The sequence below is a fragment of the Pseudorca crassidens genome, chromosome 5, assembly GCF_039906515.1.
Source record: "Pseudorca crassidens isolate mPseCra1 chromosome 5, mPseCra1.hap1, whole genome shotgun sequence".
Taxonomy (NCBI): domain Eukaryota; kingdom Metazoa; phylum Chordata; class Mammalia; order Artiodactyla; family Delphinidae; genus Pseudorca; species Pseudorca crassidens.
The window spans coordinates 90,683,599-90,695,708 of NC_090300.1; the positions used below are offsets into that span (position 1 = coordinate 90,683,599).

General features: G+C 35.1%; 1 protein-coding gene across 1 annotated transcript in view; it reads left to right on the plus strand.

Moving 5' to 3' along the window:
• ATG3 (autophagy related 3) overlaps positions 1-9,683 on the plus strand; it is a 28,866-nt gene extending 19,183 nt beyond the window's left edge. The window contains exons 7-12 of the mRNA XM_067738908.1: positions 728-809; positions 4,316-4,350; positions 4,601-4,756; positions 5,533-5,660; positions 7,719-7,787; positions 9,417-9,683. Coding sequence (XP_067595009.1) covers positions 728-809; positions 4,316-4,350; positions 4,601-4,756; positions 5,533-5,660; positions 7,719-7,787; positions 9,417-9,498 — 552 coding nt within the window. The 3' untranslated portion in view covers positions 9,499-9,683. The remainder of the gene's footprint in view (positions 1-727; positions 810-4,315; positions 4,351-4,600; positions 4,757-5,532; positions 5,661-7,718; positions 7,788-9,416) is intronic.
• The last annotated feature ends 2,427 nt before the right edge of the window (positions 9,684-12,110 follow it).

The window sequence follows — 12,110 nt, forward strand, 5'->3', positions numbered from 1 at the left end:
AGAATAATTTACAACTGGAATATATCTTCCCTGTCACTTCCTGTTTAATATAGAATTTACATGATTATTTATAATTTAGTGCTTAGAATACTTGCTATCCAGAGTAAAATTATAAATTAGGTGAAACTAAATGTCCAATTTTTTTACCTACTACATTGACTTCAGATTTGTAGAATATTAATTTCGTGAAAATGATAATTGTATATTAGGCTTGGCTTTGATTAGCATTATTTCATTCTAGTGCAAATGTAGTTAAGAACTGAAATCTTATGTGTTCTAGTAACTGTAATTGCTTAATTCAGTCAGGAATGTTAACAAATTAGAGAATATGATATTTATAATAATAAATTTAACTTATAAATGTATTGTGATTTATAGATATATAGCTTTTTCTCCTTTAAGTGTGCAAGTTAACTTTGAATTGGTTTTCTAATACTAATGAATTGCTTAACTAGAAGTATTGTTTTGTTGGAAGTGCAGCTGGCAACTTTTTTAGATGACTTGGTGCTTCTATGATACTTTTATATTTTTCAGTCACAGCACTTAGCACATCACTCTTAAAGATTGGCTTATGGGTTTGTCATCTGATGGAGGAGTTTCTTGAGCATAAGAACTATCTTATCACTCTTATTTTTACAGTGGTTAGTTAGCACTGCCGGCATGTGGGTGCTCAGTATTTGAACTAATGAACATATTTAAGTGACTTTAAATATAATCAATTTCAAAGGACAGTATAAAACTCCAGGATTGCTCAGCATTATGTGAGGAGGAGGAAGAGGAAGATGAAGGAGAAGCTGCAGATATGGAAGGTATTGTGTTCCGGATTTGCTTTACTCACAATAGAATATTGCTTTTAGAATTGGTGTAATTGATGTGAGTTAAGAATTCTACTCCATTGAGTTCTAAATTTAACATTTAACAGCCTAGAGAGGATTTGTTTAGTTTAAATTTAATCAGCACAGAACTTATCTTGGTCTTAGACTCTTCTACTTCACCCAGAGCATAGCTGTGATAGCATTATTTCTGCTGAGATCAGTACTGATCATAAATCTTTAATGCTGGGTACAGCCGTAAGACACAGATTCTTAAGCTAATTCTTAAATTCTTTCAGAACAGAACAAAATTTGTTCTGGCATTTAGTATTTTCTTTTTCCTTTTTGATAACATCTTACTACTAAAACCTTATGATAGTGATTCTTAATGGGGCCTTTTGAACTACATGGAATCCCCCCACTGCTCCCTGAAAATCTGAAGTGCCTTCCTAGGATTGCTAGCTGAGACTCACTGCATTAGTGAATCATTGTTACAAGAGATTGAAACCCACTGTACTAACAGAACACGGTAATACGGGTCTAAAAGTATACGGCTTTGATCCTGTTAACCATTTCCTCCTCTTTTTTTTCCTCCCTTGATTTTTTTTTTTTTTTTTTTTGCATTACATGGGCCTCTCACTGTTGTGGCCTCTCCTGTTGCGGAGCACAGGCTCCGGACGCGCAGGCTCAGCGGCCATGGCTCATGGACCCAGCCGCTCCGCGGCATGTGGGATCTTCCCAGACCGGGGCACGAACCCATGTCCCAAACCCGTGTCCCCTGCATCGGCAGGCAGACTCTCAACCACTGCGCCACCAGGGAAGCCCCTCCCTTGATTTTTTGACACAAGGTTTTCCTCCTCTTTCCTTGACTGTTTCTTGTAAAAAGTCATCTTGCTGGGCTCTTTTACTTCTGCTTCACTGTTAAATGTTACTATTTCATGGGGTTTCACTTTTTTTTTTTTCTGCTCACTCCTGGGTAGATTTTTATCTACTCTTATGACTTCTGTAATTGAATACTGTGGTCTGGCACAGAATTGTTTACAACAGGAAAAATGGTATATAAATTACATTAGATTCTCTATGAGAGTTTAAATATGAATATGTGTATGTATAGAGAGAGGGTTAGTTGGAAAAAGGAAGAGGATTTAAAAAAGACAGGGCAGATATTTTGGAGGCTGTAAGGTGGCTAAATCCTCCCAATACATAGGATTTAGTGAGAGAGAATGCAAATGTAGAAGGTAGTGTCAGTAGAGTTGAAGCACCATAATGGCAAGTGGTGTTCGATGATGAGGAGGTGACAGCATAGCCTAATCAACCAGCATAGCCTTTACTTAAAAGTACCTTTTTTAGTTTTGTTTCCTAAATTACTTTGAGTTTCTGTGAAACCTAGCTGTATATCTGTTCCTGAATTCTAGTAAGAGTCTTGTCCTTATTTCCACTGTGTACTCCTATTCTTTGAGGAAATCCAAATGAGTTACTTGTAACCGAAATTGCTCACAGCAACCTCATATACCATTTCTGCGCTCAAGACATCCATGTCTAAACCCCCAACCCAGATCTCCTGAATTTCATATCTACTTGTTTAGTTTCATTTCTACGTGGATGTCTCATAATTGTCAGAACCACCTTCTGTACAAATACTCTTTCTGGGTTCCATTTGTCTCTGAATGGCACACAGTTGTCCCGGTTGGAGTGGGGAACCTTATGAATAAAATACTGTTTTTAGAGTACAAGCTGTGGGACTGCCTTAAATATCTGGCAGCCTTTTAGTATGTTTGTTACATTTCCCTTGGATAGAGTTAAAGAAACAATTGCTATATATGGAATTTTGCTTAAAAACAGTGTTGTTGGTATCTAATATAACAGTTAATTTTCATCCATTGTTCATCAAATATTTATCAAGCAATACAGTATCTATGTATCAGATACTGTATTTGGTGCTGGAGACAAAGCAGTAGACATGATCTCACGGAGCTAATATTTGATTTAGGGGACACAGACAAAAAACAGTAGATAAGCAAAATATATACTGTCTTAGATGGTTATAAGTGTTAGGGAGAAAAATAAAGGTGGGAGGGGATAGGGAGTCTTGTAGTACGATGAGTGTTGTAATTTTTAAATAGGTTAGTCAAGGAAGAACCTCATTGAGGATATACCTTTTAAGTAAAGTCTGGCAGGAAGTGAACGGACAAGCTGTTTGGATATCTGAGGAAGAGTGCAAAGGCCCTGAAGTGGGAGCATGTGTGGCTTGTATAAAATACTGCAAGGAGGCTCCTATGTCTAGAGAGGAGAGAGGGGAGAGTAATAAGGCATGGAATCAGAGAGGTAACCCGGGGACCAGATCTTGTAGGGCCCTGGCTTTAACTCAGAGTGAGACAAGAAGCCATTGGAGGGTTTTTCTAAGTAGAGGAACAGCTGAGAACGAGATTTAACATCTCAACAGAATCACTGTGACTTCAGTGTTGAGAATAGAGTGAAGGGATAGGGACAACAGTTGGGTGGCTATTTTGATAATCTAGGCAAGAAATGACTGTGGCATGGCCTCGAGTAGGAATTGGAAGTGATGAGAAGCTGCAGATTCTGGACATATTTTGAGGGTAGGGCCAAAAAAGGATTTGTTGCTGGATTGGATGTGACATGAGGGAGAGAGAGTACTCAAGTGTGACTCCAAGGTTTTTGACCCAAATGTCTGGAAAGATGTCATTATTGAGATGGGGAAAACTGTAGGAGTGAATGGCTTTGGAGGGGGAGTCAGGAGCTAAGTTTTTGACATGTGATATTTGCTGTGCTCCTTAGTCACTCATTGTAGTCCTAAGTAAACAATTAGGTATCCATGTTTGCAGTCAGGGAATAAATTTAAGAGTCATCAGCATTTAAAGCCCTTGGGACTAGATGAAATCATCAAGGGAGTAAGTGTGGATAAAGAAGAGACAAGGTCCAAAAACTGAGCCCGTAGTTACTATAGATGATGAAGGGGAACCAGCATAGGAGATAGTGAAGGAGAAGCTAGTGAGGTGGGAGGAAAGCCAGGAAAATGTAGTATCTTAAAGGCTGAGGAAAGAAAACGTTCCAAGGAAGAGGGAATAAATCATGCCAGATGTTCCTGAGAGGTCGATTAAGATGAAAACTGGGAATTGACCACTGGATTCAGCCAAGTGGAAGTCAGTGATGACTTTAACGAGCACATTTTATGCAATTCTATAAATAGCCTTGTGCACCCTATGGAGTCACCTAGGGCTCTGCAGTATTATTGTGCCAGTTGGTATTAGTAATAGACTGTTGTAGCACAGGCCAAGCCTTAAGCCTGCTAACTTTCTCTGGCTTTGTCAGGTAAAGTGTCTGCTGCTTTAGAAGTATAGAATTAGCTCCCTCATGTTTATTCAATATCTTCAGTCAGAACAAAAGCAAAAACCCAGGTTTTGAATGATACTCTGAAGTAATATGTAATTTGGTTTAGGAAATTACTTCGAACTTGATTAATCTTTTGTTGCTTTTTTAAACAGAATATGAAGAGAGTGGATTGTTGGAAACAGATGAGGTTTGTAAATCAAGTTTTTTCTTTAGTTAATTTTTAATGAGTAAACTTGGGGATTAGTGTTCTTAATATCTTGATCTATCAAATGAGTTTTTAATATGTGTACATTGTTTACAGTATATAACATTTTAGCTTTAAATTTTGTTATATCTGCTGTTGAATAAAAAATATATGGGATGGGAAAAATAGATTTTCTAAAACAAGACATTCATAGTGATTTTAATGGTTGTAAATTTTTCTCCACTATTACCAGGCTACTCTAGATACAAGGAAACTAGTAGAAGCTTGTAAAGCTAAAACTGATGCTGGAGGTGAAGATGCTATTTTGCAAACCAGAACTTATGACCTTTACATCACTTATGATAAATACTACCAGACACCACGACTATGGTTGTTCGGCTATGATGAGGTAAAAATAAAGAAAGACATTTTAATGTAAATATTTTAAATTTTTGTGTTGAATTCTTTTGTCATTAGGCCCATGGATATATACTTTTGCCTTTTAAATTTTACAAATCATTTGTTTTATAATTTTGTGATTTATGTTGAGTTTGATTCTTATTTTGAAGAAACTGAATTATCCATTGTAACACCACCACTGCTAAGAATTAAACAGAAATAATCTGTTACATTTATTTCTTGGTCCCTGAGCTTATTTATCCCTTCAAAATGTGAGGAAAATTGAAGTTGGTTTGTTGTATTAAATTTTGTTTGAGATTATATCTATTGGATATATAGGCATTTGTAGAATGATCATATTGCATGTAGTTTTTTTCCTTAAGAATTTCACTTAATTGAATTAAAGGATAACTGAAATAAAAGTAACTTGTTTAACCTGTCATTCCAATGACTATAAATGGGAAACAAGAAAATAAAACAAAATCGGCCTAAAAGATGTTAGAAAGTTATAAAATGTTTTGATAGCCATGAACCTGCCTTTTTGTAGGATCTTTTCTGTATTAGATGGTGGCTGATGTCACATAACCTTGATGGACAGACTCTCTCCTCCCTCCCTCCCTACTTGGTGTAAATAAATCCTTGGCCCAAAATAATCTGGTGATTCTAAATAGTATAGAATTCAGAACTGCAAGTGATGTGGGAGGTGGGGATAAGTATAAACCCTGAAGTTTAGGCCTAAAAGTTTTTAAACAATAATTTCAAATGAAGCACTTTTTATGGTTTTAGCAACGGCAGCCTTTAACAGTTGAGCACATGTATGAAGACATCAGTCAAGATCATGTGAAGAAAACAGTGACCATTGAAAATCACCCTCATCTTCCACCACCTCCTATGTGTTCAGTTCACCCATGCAGGTGTGTCTGTGTGTGTGTGTGTGTATTTGTGTGCATGTGTGTGTGTGTATACTTCATGGATTTACTACTTGGGAGTCTGTATAAACATGGTGCCCGAACAGAAAAAATTTACTTAATAAATAAAATTCTCTTTTATCTTCCTTAGGAATGTTTTTGTGCTTAAATAATATATAAGACAAAGAAAAAAAACCTTACCAATTTCCTTTAAGTTTAAATTCATTAAGAATAATTTTTGTCCTTTGTGTATGTTTAGTTATAGTATAGATCTTTGTGATTTCACTCCTGTTATTAGCTCCAAGAATACTTTGGAAGATCCTTTTTAGATTAAAAAATACTAATCATTTAGACATGGTTTGCTCTATTGTGATATATCTTTCTGCGAATGTGCAATGTAAAGTTAACTTTGTGCTTTTTCTAGGTGACCATTTATCTCTTTTTATTGGTTAGTGAAGGGAGATGTGTGTAGAATTTCTATTCCTTTACTTTTCAATTAAGAGGTTTTCAGCCCTACCAAATCAAGTACATTTTATAATTTGGGATTTCTTTGTATTAATGTGTTTTCACAGGGCCAAATAAGTGAAACTGAATCTATATATATGATCTGCTTAGAATTTTCCTTAAAAAAAAATTACATGCTAAATTCTTTCAGTTATTTCTAATGGGTAACTTCTACAAATCATTGAGCAATTTTGGTAACAGTATTTTTCAGATGAAAACGCTGATATTCCATTGAATAATTAGAGGCAACAGTCTTGTTTTAAAAAATCCTTTAATATTTTCTTCTCATTTTTAACAACCTTTTTATTCCAAAAATCTATCCCATAGGAAGTCTAGTTCATTTTTCAAGTTTATTTATATTAAGAGTGTTAATAATGCTAACTATGAAAAGTATTTCAAGAGTCATTGGTTTAAAACTAAAACTATCTAAAATTACCTAATCTAAAAGGTTTTCATTTTTGAGAGTTATTTTTTTGGATCCTCTTATGGCTTGAGAGTTTAGGACAGAGCTTATCAAACTGAGGCAGGTCTCTTTCTGAAGTATAAACTTTACTCAATGGGAAAAAGAGATAAATAATTTAACTGGTGATGTTAAACATTTTAGTAAATGACTGTATTATGGAATATAATGTAAATAAGGCAAAAAAAAGCTGGGGCCCTGTAAAATGAGACTGCAAGGGCATTTTAGGCCTTGCCGTTGGCTGCCTCAGATTATGTCTTCATATTCTCAGGGCCAATACATTTATTCTCATCTTCTAAGTTGACTGCCTCTTTCATGAAGGTTGTACTCATAAAAATTGAAGTGGTGTTATTTAAGCCAGGATATGTGTAAAAGTTCATTTCTTTTGTACAGTGCCCTTTTCTCAATTATATGCTCAGGCAATTACTTTGATGCCACCTTTTTCTATAGCATAGGAGATTCACCAGTTGGCCACAAAAAAATTTGTGGAAAACTTCAGATAAATATCCTTCTTTATATAAAGCCAAAAAAATTTTTCTAAATAGAATCAGATAATTTTAATCTGAAAAAATATATATATAAACCTCTTAACTCTGACCAGTTGGCTTTTCTTTAACTCAGTTTTGGTTTACTCTCTGTTAAACATTGAAACAGTCAAAATCACAGCCTTATAAATATCTTTGTGTTTTTTTTGACCAGCTGTTAACCATGTAGCTTTTTTGAATTTGCCTGTTTAGGTTCTTTTTTGTTTCTCAGAGCAGAAAGCCCTTGCTCTGTATTTATGCCCTGGCATGATTTCCCTTTCTCTGATTTTCTGCCCTGCCTCCCTTCCACCCCCATTATAGGAAAGCTAACTAGTCCCATTGTGTTCATTTGTGACTACCGTGGCTACAATAAAACTGTCTGCATGACTCAACAATCTGGCTTGTTGGGGAGTAGGGAGGAGAATATTTTACAATAGTACTATTATATATTAAAATTAATTCACAGGCGGTAATAACATAGGTGTAATAATGTAGGTTTCTTCGCAAACAAAAACTTGCTTTTCCTACTTTGATCCAATTGATCTATACTAATAAGATGTGTTCTTTTGCTTTTAGGCATGCTGAGGTGATGAAGAAAATCATTGAGACTGTTGCAGAAGGAGGGGGAGAACTTGGTGTTCATATGTATCCTTACCTGTGTATGCGACTAGAGGAAAATTGCTTCTGGGATTTTTTTTCCCCCTTTTTGGGAAATTTAGTATAAACTTTAAGGCACAGTAGTATAACTTATTTTAGCCCCACACATCTGGAAGTCTTAGTGGGAGTCCTTAATTTATTTAGAAAATGTTACATTGTGATAGTTCTGGCCTTGTTCAGTTGATAAGCACATGTCCCTGTGTGCACCAGTTAGCTCTGCCTTGATACAGAGCTTCAGAGCAATATGTACTTCTAGGTGGCATCTTGCCAGTGCTTTTGTTTGTTGAGGCAGTGGCTGAGAGTATGCACAACTGTGAACTCTTTATGGAAAAGAAACTCAAAGTGCTTAATCTGTTGATGAAAGATGAATAACCTGTGAATTTAGAGGATAACACATGAATATCTTTTCAAGTATATTTCTGATTTAACATATTATCAAAAACGTACTTTTCTATCAGGTAAAAGTAAAGTTGGGTTTTGTCAGTCTGAGGTCTCTGAAGCAAAGAAAGAATTCAGATTAAATAAATAGGTTAATTAAAAAGTAAAGCACCTGAAATCTATTTCAGGTTGTCTTCAAATGTAGTATTTTCATTTTTCTCCAGATAAGAGCACCTCTTTATTTCTCTGGGGTTAGCAAGAGGAGTTAAGTAAACTACTGGATCCTGAAGTACACGTACCCATAGCATGGATTCATCAAAAGCAGTCAAGAGTCAATGATTTAAATACCAAATAGCTTGAATTAGTTTGATGCTAGATTGACATTCGACTTGGTGGTTCCTGCCACTCAGTGTTAGATGTAGACTGAGGGGTCACCACTGTGTTGGAACTACAGATAAACTAAGCATTGGTAATAGAATGTGTGCCTCAGAGAAACATGGGGCTGATTTGATACTGAAACAAACCAAGAACTTTTGGTCCAAACCAGAATTACTCTTACAATTCTATTATGCATAATTTGAGCATTTATCTCTGTTTTGGAAGCTGTGTAGCAACTTGGAAGACTCTATATATAATTCATAATTGTCATCAATTCCCCTGAGAAAAATTAATCTCTTAATGTTTCTAAGTACAGTGGAACATAGAAAAAAATTCAGGAATTTATTAAAGACAGTCCAGTATAGCAGATTTATTAAAGACTATTCCAGTATAGTATATGGCAAGTACATATACTAACCAAGAATCATTCCTTATGGAGGGTTTTTACTTATTTTTTGTTCTTTTACTTCAGTATTTTTATATTCTTTACACTGTCCCATTTTCTAACATACTCTAGCAAACTTGTAGGCAATAAAAAGACCATCTCCCAATCATTTAAACATGTACAACCTTGTCCTTATTTTTATATTAAAATATTTGGGCTAATGTGAACTTGTACTCATTAAGAAGTCTTACATGCAAATATTAAATGCGGCCGGGTCAGTCATTCTTATAGAGAGCCTCATGCTGAATAGACACCAATTGCATGAATGAATTTTTTTAATATAATATACTTGATTTAAGATTTTGTCTTCTGTATTTTTTCTGAGGAGTTATTGCTTAATAAAATGGATACTTACAATGTTAGCTTAAATCATAGAAGTATTTACCAATCTGTTTTCCTTAGCTAAAGACCTTTAGGTATCTTCTAATTTTCTTGAAATTTGTACAAGCTGTCATTCCAACAATAGAATATGACTACACAAGACACTTCACAATGTAACAAAGAGAGCATAGAATCTATCCTAATTATTGATTCTGATTTTTAAAGAATTAACCCATAGATGTGACCATTGACCATATTCACCGATATGTACAATTTCTCTAATAAAGAGAATTATATGTTTATGCATTAAATAAAAGTTCCTCTACCAGCCTTATTTGTTTAATAAAATGAGTGTAAAGAGACCGTTTTTCTTGCTTCTTATCAAAAGATGATAATTCTTCAAGTGTAGAAGTATCTCATACAGAATGATGGTAAGAGTATTTTTGGTTCACACTTATGAGGAAGATATTTAAATGTGTAATAATGTGAGAGCTGGGGCTAGAAAATACTTCATGCTAGACTCACCTTCCCTTCTTTCTGTTCCTTTTGTTTCCCCTCTCTGACCATCTCCCTAAGTCTCCTATCTGCTAGTAGTTAATATTGATGAAGTACTTACTGTGTGCCAGGAAATGCGTTAAGTGCTGTTACTTATTTTCTTTCTGGATTGTTTTACTAAGTTTGTATCACCAAAGTTATTTTTTTATTAAAGATTCAGGAATATTTTTCCTATGGTGATTGCCTGATAGAATATTAGAATTTAAAGGGATCCCTTTGTTGTATCACATCAGTTTATAGATATGGGTCTGGGAGTTCAGAAAGGTTAAGTGAGGTTCTACTCAGGGACACCCGCTGAGAGCCGAGGAGTAGAACCCAGGCCCTTTGAGGATTCCTCTTACATTCTCTTCGTACCCCACATTGCCCCCTCGTCCCCTTTCTTTCCATCTTGCACATAGTGGGAGTGGCTAACCCGGCCTCTAAGGAACCTTCGTTTCTTGGTTGGTTTTTGTATTCCTCATCATTCAAGAATACTTGCCTTACCTTCAATGCCCCTTCATTTTTACCCCTTTTCCAATTGTAACCCAATTTTTGTGTTTTAAGGAGCTCTCCATAATGAAAATCTTGATAGAATTAAGGTGGTGTTTGATACGGCATAATAGAGAGATGTAAACATGGGTGTCATCTTAGAATACACATCAGATATCCTGCTTGCTCATGTAGGCAGCAAGCTACTCTTCTGGCTTTATTTGAATTAATCTTCCCAACTGATTTTACTGAAATATCCTATTTTTGAATACCTGTAATCTAAATGATATGTAGTAATAGATGTTATCACATTGTCAACATTTTTCTCCCAGTTAAGCCTTATTTATAGTACAGATACCTTCAAATCATTTTTTTTTAAGCTGGCAGTCATATTTATCACAATCACCACTAGGTGGCATAAATCAGAAGATCTTTTTTTCCAATTGAAATCTTTACATGGGTGCCTAATGCATAAAACAAAAGTGGATTTTTTTAACATCTTTATTGGAATATAATTGCTTTACAATATTGTGTTAGTTTCTGCTGTATAACAAAGTGAATCAGCTGTATGTATACAGACATACCCATATCCCCTCCCTCCCAACCTTCCTATCCCACCCCTCTAGGTGGTCACAAAGCACTGAGCTGATCTCCTTGTGCGATGCAGCTGCTTCCCAGTATCTATCTGTTTTACATTTGATAGTGTATATATGTCAGTGCTACTCTCTCACTTCATCCCAACTTACCCTTCCCCCTCCCCGTGTCCTCAAGTCCATTCTCTACATCTGCGTCTTTATTCCTGTCCTGGGTTTGTCAGAACCTTTTTTTTTTTTTTTAAGATTCCATATATATGTGTTAGCATACGGTATTTGTTTTTCTCTTTCTGACTTACTTCACTCTGTATTACAGACTCTAGGTCCATCCACCTCATTACAAATAACTCAATTTTGTTCCATTTTATGGCCGAGTAATATTCCATTGTATATATGTGCCACATCTTCTTTATCCATTCATCTGTCGATGGACACTTAGGTTGCTTCCATGTCCTGGCTTTTGTAAATAGTGCTGCAGTGAACATTGTGGTACATGACTCTAAAAGTGGATATGTTAATGGTATAAATGTGTTTTTATGAGTTCAGATTTCTAGCACTCATTAAGAAAAATGGGGTTGGTTTGATAAAGTTGTTTTAACGAACTTAGAATTGGGTTTCAGATTACGCATGGCAATCTTACAAGTCTTTGCACCTAGTTTATTTTTTATATTAGCTTTGTGGCATTTTTAAACATTCAATTTGCATAAGTAGTAGCAAATGGTAATGGTTTTTTCTTTTGTTTTATAACTTTTTATTTTGAAATAATATTAGATTTACAGAAAAATTGCAAGTCCTATACACCCTTCATCTGGCTTCCTCTAATGTTAATATTTTATATAACCATGATACATTTATCAAAACTAAGAAATTAACATTGATACAATACTACAAAACTACAGATTTTTTTTGAGCTGTTTGTGCATTTTATTTTTGTTCTTGCCTCTTTTTTTATTGAAGTATAGTTGATTTACAATATTAGTTTCAGGTATACAACATAGTGATTCAGTATTTTTATAGGTTATATGCCAATTAAAGTTGTTATATTCGCCATATTCCCTGTTCTGTACAGTATATCCTTGTAGCTTATTTATTTCATACATAGTAGTTTGTGCCTCTAAATCACCTAACCCTGACTTGCCCCTCCTCCCTCCCCTCTCTCCACTGGTAACCACT